This window comes from Oncorhynchus keta, chromosome 22, assembly GCF_023373465.1.
Source record: "Oncorhynchus keta strain PuntledgeMale-10-30-2019 chromosome 22, Oket_V2, whole genome shotgun sequence".
Taxonomy (NCBI): Eukaryota; Metazoa; Chordata; class Actinopteri; order Salmoniformes; family Salmonidae; genus Oncorhynchus; species Oncorhynchus keta.
The window spans coordinates 44,590,448-44,607,023 of NC_068442.1; the positions used below are offsets into that span (position 1 = coordinate 44,590,448).

Sequence of the window (16,576 nt, forward strand, 5' to 3'; positions counted from 1 at the left end):
ATGAGTTTGTGAGGGTAGGAGAGAAATGTTTTGAGAAAGTGGACCCTTGCCTTTTGGCTGATCCATATGTGGTGGGTTCAGGGTGGGTGAAAATTGAGTTGGGAGCTCTGGAATCTGTGAAGGTAACCCAAAGTGATCTTGTGATAATTGTTTGTGTTTCTATTGGTCAGAGGGAGCAGGCGCTTTGCACCACACAAATGGGGAGAAGAACTGTGACTTGTTTTGCTCTCAATAAAAGGGCGTCATTGAAAGGAGTGATTATTGGGGTAGCGGTAAATGTGAAAGTGGGCCAACTAAATGGGAAGATTTCCGGTGTTTGTGATGCTCATCGTTTGGTGCGACGCAGACAAGGTGGCATGTGTGGTGAAACAGAACTGTTCTTTTGAGTTTTGATGTTGAGTCTGCCAGAGAAATTGATGTTAGGATATTTCAGTTATCCCGTACAAGATTTTGTGCCGAATCCATTACGTTGTTACAGGTGTCAAGCTTATGGGCATGTGGCAGCAGTGTGTAGGAGGGAGGTTCCTAGGTGTGAGAAGTGTGCAGAAGGGCATGAGACAAAGGAATGTGTAATATTGGGGAAAGAAGCAATCAGAAGTGTTTCCGGAGCTGGGTCAAGGGGAAAGGATCATGTGAGGATTTGTGTGAGTAGTAGAGTGATAGGCCAACAAGTGATATATGCTTCAGTAAGATTGGCTTTTTAGTGTTCATAGCAATGGTTAGAAAATAGAGGATGTGGTAACGGCAGAGAAGTATTTGGGTGTATGAGATTTGATGTCAGAAGATTTACAGGGTGTGTTGAGTGGTGGTGTCCAGTCCTTCCTGACCGTTGACCTGAGGTAGGACTAGATATGTTTAAATAGTGGAATAGGGAAGTGGGTTATTAATGAGTGTGGGGTTAGATGGTAGGATATTTGTTTATTTTTTCCCCACTACAAAGTAAAGGGGATTTACACCCCAGTCTAGTTGATGGCGGTAATGCAACGTTTACTGTATGTCAACCGCCGTTAAACCTCATCGAAGAACAAGGGCGCAAAATACAACTTCCTGGTTTGATAAACTGTGAGTGACATCTTTCGCGATACAGGCAATTTCGTACGTTGTATTGACGACGGCCTTGTCTTGGAATGTTACATAATCGCTTTATCCATCAAGAGTGAAATACATATTCGTCTGCCACTTTCGGAAAATATCACATTTACGTGCTTTCTCTTAAACGTTATAATGGTCCATGACAAGAGTGAGTAAGCTCATGGTAAGTCGAAGTAGCCTAGCAAGCTATGGTGTCCGCCTTGACTTGGTTTCGATGTAATAGTCAGCTAGAATGCTAATGGTAGCCATATCACTTCTGTAGTTAGCTTAAATCTATCTGTACAGTAGCTAATTATTTAATATATAAAGAAAGGAACCGTAGCCAGCTATCTGGCTAACGTTATTAGCTAGCTTCTATGTCAGCGTGCTTGTTGTTGTGTGCTTTTATGGTCAGCATACCCCCTTAAAAAGAAAGTTGGCCTCTATCTTACGTTAGCTAGCTAACGTTACTCTTTAGCTCGATACTTTATGGTTGCTAGTTAGTTACTCGTAGCCATCATCAATGCGCATAATGATTGTTCATATATAACGAGTTTATCAAAAACCACTAAATTGGCTAGCTTACAGTACGGTAGGTAGCTAAGGCTTTCACGTGAGTCAGCTAGCTAGATGGCTTAAATGTTGTCGATTATTCTAACCCTTTGCTAGTTACCACGTTAGTGTTCAGTATGAGCTAGCTAACGTTAGGTAACACTTGCCAACATTGTCATGTTAGCTGTCTTGGATTTCAGGTCGTTGCTTGGTGCAGTGAGATGACTAAACAAACAACAAGAGACAGATAGATCCATGCCATGCTTCTGTTACAGCCAAATCCGCCTGTTATGTGAATTGTCCCGATAGGGTTTCTCGACCAGTTTTAGCCCGGTTAAACTATCTTTGCTGCTTTATCGTAATTTCGGTTTGTCCGTCTGGTCTTTAGGGCCGATACCTGTGTGTAACATGTTGCCTAATTGTTGTTATTGTTGCAGAGGAGCCGCTGAACAAAGCTGCCAAAAAGCCTCCTTCCTTTCGAATGTAAGCTCAATGACTGATTAGTGCTTCTATTTAAAGTACTGATTTGGAGACAGACTTTTAATGCTGTCTGTGTGGATGGGCTGATGTGACACGATAATGATTGGAGATTGATGCAAGCTTTCCATGATGACACTGACTGTGTGTGTGTGTGTAGGGGATGAGAGAAGCACAGGTGCAGCAGCAGCATTTACGGCTGTGGGGTCAGTGACTCTCTGTGAGCTCAGGATGGCGCAGGGAGGCCCTCCGCTAGACTATCACGTCCTGCAGGACCTCAAGCAGCGCTTCCCCGAGATCCCAGAGGGAGTAGTGTCCCAGTGCCTTCTGCAGGTAGGATACAGCAGCCAGACAGCTATGAGCACATACCTTACGTCCCAAATGGCACCCAATTGTGTTACTTTTGACCAGAGCCATATAGGCCCTGGTCAAAAGTAGTGTACTGCATAGGGAATTACATGCAGACCACTCTGCAAAATACATTTTATTCAATAATTTAATCTAAACTGCGTAGTCAGGCGCTAAAGTCCCGCCTCTCCCATCTCCTCATTGGTTTTTAAGAGCATTTACCCATGTGGGTGATTGAAAGATGAACTGGGGTCCACACTCCAGTCCAGTTGGTGGTGGTAATGCACCTTAAATTTGGTTGCCAACTTACAGTCAGAAGAAGAAGACTACTGATAGAGGAGAGATTGCTATTTTATTTTAAAAAAAATATTATTTAACCAGGCAAGTCAGTTAAGAACACATTTTTATTTACAATGATGGCCTAGGAGCAGTTGGTTAACTGCCTTGTTCAGGGGCAAAACAACATATTTTTACCTTGTCAGATCGGGGATTCGATCTCGCAACCTTTCGGTTACTGGTCCTCTAACCACTAGGCTAACTATGGCCCCTACTAGAAACTATTAGTTTCCCCTTCTATCTTTTTGCTGTGGATTAAATGTATGACTAGAGAACACACTATTTTGTGTGCCATGAAATGGGTAAAAATTCTACAAAGATCCAAGGAAAAATGGACGGTGTGCATTTAACAACCCAATGTTTATATCCCAGAACAAATTAGATAGCAACAGCATGTTCGTGAATGTTTCATGTGTTTTCGACCTGTCCCCAAATGAATATAAACTCAGCAAAAAATAAGCGTCCTCTCAATGTTTATTTTCAGCAAACTCAACATGTGTAAATATTTGTATGAACATAGCAAGATTCAACAACACAAACATAGACATAAACTGAACAAGTTCCACAGACATGTGACTAACAGAAATGGAATAATGTATCCTTGAAAAAAGGGGGGTCAAAATCAAAATTAACAGTCCAGTTTCTGTTGTGGCCACCAGCTGCATTAAGTACTGCAGTGCATCTGTTCCTCATGGACTGCACCAGATTTGCCAGTTCTTGCTGTGAGATGTTACCACACTCTTCCACCAAGGCACTTGCAAGTTCCTGGACATTTCTAGGGGGAATGGCCCTAGCCCTCACCCTCCGATCCAACAGGTCCCAGACGTGCTCAATGGGATTAAGATCCGGGCTCTTTACTGGCCATGGCAGAACACTGACATTCCTGTCTTGCAGTGAATCATGCACAGAACGAGCAGTATGGCTGGTGGCATTGTCATGCTGGAGGGTCATGTCAGGATGAGCCTGCAGGAAGGGTACCACATGAGGGAGGAGGATGTCTTCTCTGTAACGCACAGTGTTGAGATTGCCTGCAATGACAAGTTCAGTCCAAAGATGCTGTGACACACCGCCCCAGACCATGAGGGACCCTCTACCTCCAAATCGATCCCGCTCCAGAGTACAGGCCTTGGTGTAACGCTCATTCCTTCGATGATGAACGCGAATCCGACCATCACCCCTTGTGAGACAAAACCGCGACTCGTCAGTGAAGAGCACTTTTTGCCTGTCCTGTCTTGTTCAGCGACTGTGGGTTTGTGCCTATAGGCGGTGTTGTTGCCGGTGATGTCTGGTGAGGACCTGCCTTACAGCAGGCCTACAAGCCCTCAGTCCAGCCTCTCTCAGCCTATTGCGGACAGTCTGAGCACTGATGGAGGGATTGTGCGTTCCTGGTGTAACTCGGGCAGTTGTTGTTGCCATCCTGTACCTGTCCCGCAAGTGTGATGTTCGGATGTACCAATCCTGTGTAGGTGTTGTTACACGTGGTCTGCTACTGCGAGGATGATCAGCTGTCCGTCCGGTCTCCCTGTAGTGATGTCTTAGGTGTCTCACAGTACGGACATTGCAATTTATTGCCCTGGCCACATCTGCAGTCCTCATGCCTCCTTGCAGCATGCCTAAGGCACATTCACGCAGATGAACAGGGACCCAGGGCATCTTTCTTTTTTAGTTTTTCAGTCTGTAGAAAGGCCTCTTTTTAGTGTCCTAAGTTTTCATAACTGTGACCTTAATTGCCAACTGTCTGTAAGCTGTTAAACAGAACCCAAACTGGCTGCGCGCGTGCTCCATCATGCATACATTTATTTTGTCTCGCCACACCAAACGCGATCACGACACGACACAGGTTAAAATATCAAAACAAACTCTGAAACAATTACATTAATTCGGGGACAAGTCGAAGAGCATTAACCCTTTATGGCAATTTAGCTAGCTAAATCAAATCAAATCAAATTTATTTATATAGCCCTTCGTACATCAGCTGATATCTCAAAGTGCTGTACAGAAACCCAGCCTAAAACCCCAAACAGCAAACAATGCAGGTGTAAAAGCACGGTGGCTAGGAAAAACTCCCTAGAAAGGCCAAAACCTAGGAAGAAACCTAGAGAGGAACCGGGCTATGTGGGGTGGCCAGTCCTCTTCTGGCTGTGCCGGGTAGAGATTATAACAGAACATGACCAAGATGTTCAAATGTTCATAAATGACCAGCATGGTCGAATAATAATAAGTCAGAACAGTTTAAACTGGAGCAGCAGCACAGTCAGGTGGACTGGGGACAAGGAGCCATCATGTCAGGTAGTCCTGGGGCACGGTCCTAGGGCTCAGGTCCTCCGAGACAGAGAAAGAAAGAGAGAATTAGAGAGAGCATATGTGGGGTGGCCAGTCCTCTTCTGGCTGTGCCGGGTGGAGATTATAACAGAACGTGGCCAAGATGTTCAAATGTTCATAAATGACCAGCATGGTTGAATAATAGTAAGGCAGAACAGTTGAAACTGGAGCAGCAGCATGGCCAGGTGGACTGGGGACAGCAAGGAGTCATCATGTCAGGTAGTCCTGGGACATGGTCCTAGGGCCCAGGCCAGTTGAAACTGGAGCAGCAGCATGGCCAGGTGGACTGGGGACAGCAAGGAGTCATCATGTCAGGTAGTCCTGGGGCATGGTCCTAGGGCTCAGGTCCTCCGAAAGAGAGGAGAGAATTAGAGAACGCACACTTAGATTCACACAGGACACCGAATAGGACAGGAGAAGTACTCCAGATATAACAAACTGACCCTAGCCCCCCGACACATAAACTACTGCAGCATAAATACTGGAGGCTGAGACAGGAGGGGTCAGGAGACACTGCACTTGCTAGCTAATTTGTCCTATTTAGCTAGCTTGCTGTTGCTAGCTAATCTTTCCTGGGATATAAACATTAAGTTGTTATTTTACCTGAAATGCACAAGGTCCTCTACTATTAATCCACAAACGGTTAACCGAATCGTTTCTAGTATTCTCTCCTCCTAGGTTTTTTCTTCTCTTGAACTTATATTGCGATTGGCAACTTTCATAAATTAGGTGCATTACCGCCACCGACCTCGTTCGTCTTTCAGTCACCCACGTGGGTATAACCAATGAGGAGATGACACGTGGGTACCTACTTCTATAAACCAATGAGGCGATGGGAGAGGCAGGACTTGCAGCGCGATCTGCGTCAGAAATATAACTTCTATTTTAGCCCTTTTAGCCCTCAGCCTGTTAGTGTCTTAACGACCGTTCCACAGGTGCATGTTCATTAATTGTTTATGGTTCATTGAACAAGCATGGGAAACAGTGTTTAAACCCTTTACAATGAACATCTGTGAAGTTATTTGGATTTTTACAAATTTTCTTTGAAAGAAAGGGTCCTGAAAAGGGACATTTCTTTTTTTTTTGCTGTGTTTAGTTGGTTCAGAGTTCGTTTTGACATTTCAACCTGTGTGTCTGGATCGCGTCTGGTGTGGATGTGCAAAATCAACATTTGCGCAATGGTGCTCACGCATGCTCAGTCTACACAAAATGTTAAGGTGCCATTTTGGAAGCATAGATACACTAATTTTCTTGTTGAAGTTCCTGTATGCTGTTACACATGAAGTTGAATATTGACAGCTGTTTGTGGGGTTTGATCGATGATTTAGTCAGGGTTAGTGACCCCCTGTTTTCTACAGTTAATAGACAGAGAGCAGTGACCGCTATAGAATTCCAGTCTGGCCTCCATCACTGAGCTTGCTGTTTTCCTGTCTGCTGTTTCCTCTCTTCCAGAACAACAACAACCTGGATATATGCTGCCGCCTACTGGCTCAGGAGAGTAACAGATACCTCTATGGGGAGTTCCACAGTCCGGAGGAGGTTCGCCTGAGCCGGAACCACATGCTGCACATCCAGTTGGGCTACCCCCCCCCGGAGGCGGGCAAGTCCAACGGGGGTGGGCGCTCCCTGGTGCACAGCTCCAGCGACGGTCACATCGAGCTTCCGCGGGCTGGCTTCCAGGAACCCCTCTCGGCCCCCGCCACCATGGCACCCTCGCCGGGGTACAACCCCTTCTTCATGAAGGAGCACGGGGGGCGCTCAGCCAGCACCCCCACCCCTCCTCCCATGCAGGGCATGTCCCCTACCTACTCCCCCGTTCCCCGCTACACCATGAACCCCATCACGGTCACCCTCTCCCAGAACCTTCCCAATGCCCCCCAGGCCCTGCATATCCCCGTCGGTCACTATGGCAACAGTGGCGGCAATGCCCTCTACCTCCGTCCCTCCCCCTCCCAGAGCCCCCAGCCCTCTCCTTGGCCTTCGCCCGGGCAGCCTGTGTATCAGCCCTCGCCCTACGCCACTCCCAGCTACCAGTCCCCCTATAGCTCACCCCAGCACCAGCCCCACCAAGTGCAACCGCAACAGCAGGTACAGCACCAAGTCCAACACCAGCACCAGCACCAGCCCCACCCCCAGCACCAGCAGACCCATGTCTTCTTGCCAATCAGCCCTCCCACCCTGGCCAGCATGCCCTACCACCAGCACCACCAACAGCAGCAGCCCATCTACCGGCCCTACCTGCCCAAGAGCTCCCTGAAGAACCAGATCGAGATCACCTTGGAGGGCACACGGCCCCGCAGCAACTCCCCCGTCCACTGTCCCCCGGGCCAGACGCTCTACATGGCCACAAGCCCCTCACCCAGCTCACCCCAGCGAGGCCTTAGTGGCGGGGGCCCCGCCGCATTCCACCCTGGGGTCTACCTGCACCAGGGCCCCACGCGGCCCAGACCTGCCTCCTCGCCCCAGCCGGGCAGCCAGGCGGGCTACACCTTTAAGATCAAAGTGTCCCCAGGCCAGGCCCAGCAGAGGCCCCCCTCAGGCTCCCCTCCCGTGTCCTCCCCTCCTGAGTCTCTGCTCAACATGGTGGACCAGGGGGAGCACCATGCGCTGGCCCCGGCGCCTATCCTGCCCATCTCAGCTCTGCCTGGTAACATCGCCAGCCACATCGCCAACCGCATGCCCCGCCGGTCCAGCTCAGGCTCCGATGACTACGCTTACACCCAGGGTAGGCATGGCTTATGGATGGATAAGAGTGTGTGTGTGTGCGTGCGCATTTGTGTGTTTATCAGTGCGCTTATTTGCTGTTTATACAATGGGTGGGTCTAATCCTAAATGTTTATTGGTTAAAACCACATTCCCAGCCAGTGTCTATTCCACAAGATACCTCAGGCTAAATCTATGACGTTAAAATGCCTGTTTACTCTGTTTCATCTGACTGTGCAATCCTCTGTCTCATCAGCCCAGTCAGGCAATTTATAAACTTGATATCCTCCATAAAAAGCATCTAGACATGATCTCCCATTTCTTTTAGACTAACATTGTTTCCTTATTCAAATTCGATCTCCAGCTGTCCCATAATTATGAACGTGTTGGGAGTCGGGATGAGACAGACAGGTGGGCAGCTTTTCTCAGCAGGCTGAAATCATGAATCTGCATAATTTTTACAGATAGTTCTTTGTATATATCAATAGAAAACAGGTCAAACGAAATGAAGTGCAGCTAGTTTGCAGTCTTTCCAGCTTCAGTTTGAAGTGATTGTTGTGTTAGCTGTGTTGTTGGCTAGCTCTCAAACAACAGATTCCTGATGAGAGAGCACATGTTCTATGCCTGGTGAAATTGCATCATTAGTTCATTGTTATGGATGTATCCAAATAAATGTCACTAGAAAACAGCTTAAACAAATGCAGCTACTGTTGTTATTTTGTCTGCACGGTTTGACATGACTGTAACTTAGCCGCAGTTGGCTGGCTAGCAAGCAAGGGATAAGAACGTTGCCAGCCAGTATGGCAATGGAACATTTAGAACTGGGTCGCATCCATAGATACAGAACAAAAAGACTGAACGACTGGTCGCTTCTCTGGCAATTGAACCGATAGAACGAACTACCAGCCGGCATTGGTAGCAACCCTAGATTTGTGTCTGGAGTGGACTATAATCTTGTGGAAGGAGGAAATGGTATGAATAAATTCATCCATTTAAAAAAATATATATAATATCTCAAAGCACTCATCAAGGCAAAGGGTGGCTATTTGAAGAATCTCAAATATAAAATATATTTAGAATTATTTGACTTTTTTGGGGGGAGGTTACTAAATGATTCCATTTGTGTTATTTCATAGTTTTGATGTCTTCACTATTCGACAATGTAGAACATAGTAAAAAATAAAGCAAGCTTTTGACCGGTAGTGTATATATGGGTGTGAAATTAAAGAATTTACATACGTTCAGTGCATTCAGACCCCTTCCCTGGGGTATTCAGACCCCCCCCATTCAGACCCGCCAGCTGATAAAATACTAAATTTAAATATATATTTATTGCGGGGAACTGTGGTTATCCGAACCGATACAGGACTCTATAGTATTTACGTGATGGTGTGTTCCTGTGTGTATGTATTTGGTGTGCTTGCTCGTTTGCGTTTGTTCATCTGTGCACAGAACCATTCCTGCACATCCACCTGTGTATTCCCTCGTCCCATCTGAAGCGCTGTGTTCCACTGTTTCCCCCAGCTCTCCTGCTGCACCAGAGGGCCCGGATGGAGCGTCTACTGAAGGAGCTGCTCATGGAGAGGAAGAAAGTGGAGCAGCTGAAGGCAGATGTCAACGACATGGAGTACGACGCCCTCCAGAGACGCTTCAGACGAGTCAACAGCAGCAGCCTCATCCCCCGGGTAAGATGTGAAGGGACATAACGTGGCGTGCACACACACGAACACACAACTGTGAAGTGTAAAGGCATAGGCACACACGGTGATCACACACACGAACACACAACTGTGAAGTGTAAAGGCATAGGCACACACGGTGATCACACACACGAACACACAACTGTGAAGTGTAAAGGCATAGGCACACACGGTGATCACACACACGAACACACACACCTTTTGAAGACAGTACGTAACGTGGCATGTGTGTGTGCTCACACATACCTTTGAATGCAATGGCGCACACACACTCACTAGCTACAGACATATAGTGCCTTCGGAAAGTATTCCGACCCCTTTACTTTCCCCATATTTTGTTAGGTTATAGCCTAATAGTAATGTTTTTTAAATATTTTTTTTATTCCCTCGTCAATCTACACACAATGCCCCATAATGACAAAACAAAAACAGGTTTTTAAGACATTTTGGCTAATTTATAAACAACAAAAACTGATATCCATCCTGCCCTGCCTATCTAAGGTCTTCGAAAGCCAAGTCAACAAACAGGTCACTGACCATCTCGAATCCCACCGTGCCTTCTCCGCTGTGCAATCTGGTTTCCGAGCCGGTCACGGGTGCACCTCAGCCACGCTCAAGGTACTAAACGATATCATAACCGGTACTAAACGATATCATAACCGCCATCGATAAAAGACAGTACTGTGCAGCCGTCTTCACCGACCTTGCCAAGGCTTTCGACTCTGTCAATCACCATATTCTTATCGGCAGACTCAGTAGCCTCGGTTTTTTGGATGACTGCCTTGCCTGGTTCACCAATTACTTTGCAGACAGAGTTCAGTGTGTCAAATCGGAGGGCATGCTGTCCGGTCCTCTGGCAGTCTCTATGGGGGTGCCACAGGGTTCAATTCTCGGGCCGACTCTTTTCTCTGTGTATATCAATGATGTTGCTCTTGCTGCGGGCGATTCCCTGATCCACCTCTACGCAGACGACATCATTCTATATACTTCCGGCCCGTCCTTGGACACTGTGCTATCTAACTTCAATGCCATACAGCACTCCTTCCGTGTCCTCCAACTGCTCTTAAACGCTAGTAAAACCAAATGCATGCTTTTCAACCATTCGCTGCCTGCACCCGCACGCCTGACTAGCATCACCACCCTGGATGGTTCCGACCTTGAATATGTGGACATCTATAAGTACCTAGGTGTCTGGCTAGAATGTAAACTCTCCTTCCAGACTCATATCAAACATCTCCAATCGAAAATCAAATCAAGAGTCGGCTTTCTATTGCGCAACAAAGCCTCCTTCACTCACGCCGCCAAACTTACCCTAGTAAAACTGACTATCCAACCGATCCTCGACTTCGGCGGTGTCATCTACAAAATTGCTTCCAACACTCTACTCAGCAAACTGGATGCAGTTTATCACAGTGCCATCCGTTTTGTCACTAAAGCACCTTATACCACCCACCACTGCGACTTGTATGCTCTAATTGGCTGGCCCTCGCTACATATTCGTCGCCAGACCCACTGGCTCCAGGTCATCTACAAGTCCATGCTAGGTAAAGCTCCGCCTTATCTCAGTTCACTGGTCACGATGGCAACACCCATCCGTAGCACGCGCTCCAGCAGGTGCATCTCACTGATCATCCCTAAAGCCAACACCTCATTTGGCCGCCTTTCGTTCCAGTTCTCTGGTGCCTGTGACTGGAACGAATTGCAAAAATCGCTGAAGTTGGAGACTTATCTCCCTCACCAACTTCAAACATCTGCTATCTGAGCAGCTAACCGATCGCTGCAGCTGTACATAGTCTATCGGTAAATAGCCCACCCATTTTTACCTACCTCATTCTCCATACTGTTTTTATTTATTTACTTTTCTGCTCTTTTGCACACCAATGTCTCTACCTGTACATGACCATCTGATCATTTATCACTCCAGTGTTAATCTGCAAAATTGTAATTATTCGCCTACCTCCTCATGCCTTTTGCACACAATGTATATAGACTCCCCTTTTTTTTCTGTGTTATTGACTTGTTTATTGTTTACTCCATGTGCTAACTCTGTGTTGTCTGTTCACACTGCTATGCTTTATCTTGGCCAGGTCGCAGTTGCAAATGAGAACTTGTTCTCAACTAGCCTACCTGGTTAAATAAAGGTGAAATAAATAAATAAAAAATCAGAATGGTGTGAAAACGGAAAGTATACTATTTTTTTTTAAATATCTCAGCAGCCTTAGATGTTGTTGCGGACAGAAATTATTTAAAGGAACGAAAATGGTATAACTTGAGAAGTCAAGAAAGAGATTTACAGCGCATTCGGAAAGTATATTTAAAACATTTAGAAAATAATACATTTTACATAAGTATTCAGACCCTTTATTCAGTACTTTGTTGAAGCACCTTTGGCAGCGATTACAGCCTTGAGTCTTCTTGGGTATGAAGCTACAAGCTTGGCACACCTGTATTTGGTTAGTTTCTCCCATTCTTCTCTGCAGATGCTCTCAAGTTCTGTCAGGTTGGATGGGGAGCCTTGCTGCACAGCTACAGTACCAGTCAAAACACCTACTCATTCAAGGGTTTTTCTTTATCTTTACTATTTTCTACATTGTAGAATAATATTGAAGACATCAAAACTATGAAATAACACATGGAATTATGTAGTAACCAAAAAAGTGTTATCCGAATCCAAATATATTTGAGATTCTTCAAAGTAGCCACCCTTTGTCTTGATGGCAGCTTTGCACACTCTTGGCATTCTCTCAACCAGCTTCGAGGTAGTCACCTGGAATGCATTTCAATTAACAGGTGTGCCTTGTTAATTTGTGGAATTTCTTTCCTTCTTATTGCGTTGTGTTGTGACAAGGTAGGCGTGGTATACAGAAGAAGCCCTATTTGGTAAAAAACCAAGTCCATATTATGGCAAGAACAGGTCAAATAAGCAAATAGAAATTACAGTCCATCATTACTTTAAGACATGAAGGTCTTAAAATGAACCTGGATTTCATGAGAACCGCCACAGGAAAGGAAGACCCAGAGTTACCTCTGCTCCAGAAGATAAAGTTAATTAGCCTCAGAAATTTCAGCCCAAATAAATTATTTGGACATCAAGTAACAGATACATCTCAACATCAACTGTTCAGAGGAGACTGTGTGAATCAGGCCTTCATGGTCGAATTGCTGCAAAGAAACCACTACTAAAGGACACCAATAAGAAGAAGAGACTTGCTTGGGCCAAGAAACCTGAGCAATGGAAATTAGACCGGTGGAAATCTGTCCTTTGATGTGATGAGTCCAAATTGGAGATTTTTGGTTCAAACCGCTGTGTCTTTATGAGACACAGAGTAGGTGAATGGATGATCTCTGCATAAGTGGTTTCCACTGTGAAGCATGGAGGAGGAGGTGTGATGGTGCTTTGCTCGTGACACTGTCAGTGATTTATTTAGAATTCCAGGCACACTTAACCAGCATGGCTACCACAGCATTCTGCAGCGATACGCCATCCCATCTGATTTGCGCTTAGTGGGACTATCATTTGTTTTTCAACAGGACCCAACACACCTCCAGGCTGTAGAAGGGCTATTTGATCAAGAAGAGTGATTGAGTGCTGCGTCAGATGACCCGGCCTTCACAATCACTAGACCTTCCATGTGTTATTTCATAGTTCTGATGTCTTCACTATTATTCTACAATGTAGAAAATAGTTTAAAAAAATAAAGAAACCCTTAAATAAGAGAAAATCCCTGGTCATCCCTACTACCTCTGATCTGGCGGACTCACTAATCACATGTTTTGCTTGTAAATTATGTCTTAATGTTGTGTGCCCCTGGCTATCCTTACATTTTTAAAACATGAAAATGAGGCCATTTGATTTGCTTAATATAAGGAATGATTTTTTTTATACTTTTGATACTTAATTAAGTATATTTAAAACCAAATACTTTTTAGGCTTTTACTCAAGTAGTATTTTACAGGGTGAGTTTCACTTTTACTTGAGTCATTTTCTATTAAATGATCCTTACTGTTACTCAAGTATGACAATTGGGTACTTTTTCCACCACTGGGCAGGCATAAGCTACAGACAATGAACACAATTAGCATTTTATTGATGGCAACTTGAATGCACAGAGATACCTTGACGAGATCCTGAGGCCCATTGACGTGCCATTCATCCACCGTCATCACCTCATGTTTCAGCGTGATAATGCATAGCCCCATGTTGCAAGGATCTGTACACAATTCCTGGAAGCTGAAAATGACCCAGTTCTTCCATGGCCTGCATACTCACTGACATGTCACCCGTAGAGCATGTTTGGGATGCTCTGGATCAATGTGTATGTCAGCATTTTCCAGTTCCCGCCAATATCCAGCAAGTTTGCACATCCATTGAAGAGGAGTGGGACAACATTCCACAGGCCACAATCAACAGCCTGATCAATTCTATATGACGGGGATGTGTTGCGCTGCATGAGACAAATAATGTTCACACCAGATACTGACTGGTGTTCTGATCCACAGCTTATTTTAAAGGTATCTGTGACCAATAGATGCATATCTGTATTCCCAGTCATGAGATACACATAGATTAGGGCCTAATTTATTTATTTATTTCAATTGACTGATTTCCTTAAATAAACTGGAACTCAGTAAAATCTTTGAAATTTTTGCATGTTGTGTTTTTATATTTTTGTTCAGTGTAAATAACCATATACTGTAAAAGTACAGGTAATAGCCAAGATAATGGAAACACTTGAGTAAATGAGTGATGTGAAGTATATTTAAAGCAGGTGCTTCCACACAGGTGTGGTTCTAGAGTTAATTAAGCAATGAATGTCCCATCGTGCTTAAGGTCATGTATAAACAATTCTGGGATGGCCATTTATTTTGGCTACCATGACTATGCCCTCAGGATGACAATGGCCCCATCCACAGGGCACGAGTGGTCCCTGAATGGTTTGATGAGCATGAAAACAATGTAAACCCTATGCCATGGCCGTCTTAGACACCAGATCCCAACCCAATTGAACACTTAATGGAAATTCTGGACAGCGTTTTCCACCACCATCAACAAAACACCAAGTGATGGAAGAATGGTGTCATCTCCACCAATAGAGTTCCAGACACTTGTAGAATTTGAGCCAAGGTGCATTGCAGCTGTTCTGGCTCAACGCCCTATTAAGACACTTGATGGTGTTTCCTTTATTTTGGCGGTTACCCTTATATGTGCATGCAAAACAGCTTTGATCTGATTCTTATCACATAGATAGGTATTTGTAAGTCTTTGCAGAGTATTAGATTTGGTGGGAAACCTTCTGTTATCTCTATTTTTGTATCTCATCTCTCACCCAATTCACTGGTGTTTGCCTGTTCCAGCCTGAAGAGATGACCCGATTACGCAGTCTGAACAGACAGCTTCAGATTGATATCGACTGCACCCTGAAGGAGACGGATCTGCTGCAGTCTAGAGGTGTATATACACACACACACACACACACACACAAACAGGCTTTTGAAGATGCAGTGTACAGGAGCACCCATTCAGGAGTCAAACTACCAATGCTGTACTAATTGTATCATTTCCACAGGGAAGTTTGATCCGAAAGCCGAGAACAACTTTTATAAGAACATACAGACCGGTCCGGTGGTACCACCCAAGCCAGGAAGGAAAGGTGAGAACCATGTTGTCCACCTATCGTACCATTGTTAACATTGGTAACACTTTACTTAAAGGGGCAATCTGCAATTGATACATCCATTTTATTTTTATCCTTTTCAATTAATGATATATACCAAATTAAATTATTGAAGAATAGAACCTATATAAATGCTTCATGAGCTTAGTTCAGCTGTCGTACCCTGTCAGAACCCAACATGTAAGCTCCTTCTTTTACATAATTGTAGACAAACCCTGCATAACCTCAAAACATGGTTCAAACTAATGTTGGTATCATGGATGGTCAGTCCTTGCATCCATAGCCCTTTCTATGAATTTGAGTGTTTTACATTTTCTTCAGCCCTATCCTTCAGCGTTTTACCAAAACAGTGGAGTGTCCACTTCTTTATTGTTTATACAATTTGTTTTACTAAGACTATATATGCTGTGTTTATCTGTGACGCTAAGACTGTTTTATATGCTGTGTTTGTCTGTGTGATGCTAAGACTCTTGTCTTTCTCCCAGAGGTGGAGCGGAAAGCCAAGCCTGTAGCTGCCGGGCCCCCTCAGAGGGACGAGGACTTTGAGGGAGCCCAGTGGAGCTGTGAAGAATGCACCTTCCTCAACCACCCTGCACTCAACCGCTGTGAACAGTGTGAGATGCCGCGCTACACCTGAACCTTGCCCAGCCCACTCCAGCCCTATCCCGGATAGTAGTCACCCCCCCCACCCTTACTTCCTCCATCCCTGTAAACTCCTCCTCCAATTGGTCCCTGCCCATGGCTTTGTGTGATAACCCTCCCCCCTGCACTTTGACCCTTGCTTCCATTGGAGGAAAGCATTTTTACAGGAGAGGATAGCAGGAGACTGTTCTCATGGCAACCTAAAAAGGAGGGACTAGCTGTCAGTGGGTGTGGCTACAACTACTGGAGCGTTGTTTTTAAAATACGCAGGAAGAGGAGGCGTGGTTTACAGAGTGAACATTCCGTTGCAGAATGAATGACTGCCCTGTTTACACGACTGAGCCCATTCCCAAACCCCGTGGACGAACGCAGGCGCTTCTTACAGTGGGACATTCCTCTACAAATGGCCAGGGCTGCACTCTGACAGTGGGACAATGCAATGGCTAAAAGAAAGGGTCTGGTGAACTCATCCTAAAGTAGATTATACACTGTATCAGCTCTGTACCAAGAGCTCCTCCTTTCATCAAATGAAGAACACTAAAGAGACTTGCATATGAATATAGTCCTGGTACTTGTATGCATATTATGCCCAACACTGTATTCCGTGTTAAAAAGATGTCCATTTTCCTGTGCAAATGCCTCAAGTTGCTGTACTTAATAAAGGAGCTGATTCTATGTGACTGTTGCTTTACACCTGGAATATTTCCTGTAGTCTTGTTTTTTCTTCTATTTCCTGTTTGTGGCATTTTA

General features: G+C 45.1%; 1 protein-coding gene across 7 annotated transcripts; it reads left to right on the forward strand.

Annotated features, from left to right (window-relative positions):
• The first annotated feature begins 278 nt into the window (after positions 1-278).
• On the forward strand, positions 279-16,506 carry tab3 (TGF-beta activated kinase 1 (MAP3K7) binding protein 3). Of its 7 annotated transcripts, none has more exons than XM_052475317.1 (8): positions 279-351; positions 2,061-2,106; positions 2,261-2,433; positions 6,559-7,831; positions 9,334-9,494; positions 14,865-14,958; positions 15,077-15,160; positions 15,670-16,506. In XM_052475317.1, the coding sequence occupies exons 3-8, from the start codon at positions 2,332-2,334 to the stop codon at positions 15,819-15,821; spliced, it is 1,866 nt and encodes a 621-aa protein (XP_052331277.1). In that variant the 5' UTR covers positions 279-351; positions 2,061-2,106; positions 2,261-2,331; the 3' UTR covers positions 15,822-16,506. The 7 variants fall into 7 exon arrangements, with proteins under 7 accessions (XP_052331277.1, XP_052331276.1, XP_052331278.1 ...); XM_052475316.1 differs by lacking the exon at positions 279-351 and adding an exon at positions 383-644; XM_052475318.1 differs by lacking the exon at positions 279-351 and adding an exon at positions 666-839.
• The last annotated feature ends 70 nt before the right edge of the window (positions 16,507-16,576 follow it).

Excerpts from the sequence above, each read along its gene's own strand:
- tab3 (XM_052475317.1), top strand. The coding sequence starts at position 2,332 with ATGGCGCAGGGAGGCCCTCCGCTAGACTATCACGTCCTGCAGGACCTC. Across the intron at positions 7,832-9,333 it reads TGACTACGCTTACACCCAGG|CTCTCCTGCTGCACCAGAGG; the intron begins GTAGGCATGGCT and ends TGTTTCCCCCAG. Across the intron at positions 15,161-15,669 it reads ACCCAAGCCAGGAAGGAAAG|AGGTGGAGCGGAAAGCCAAG; the intron begins GTGAGAACCATG and ends TCTTTCTCCCAG.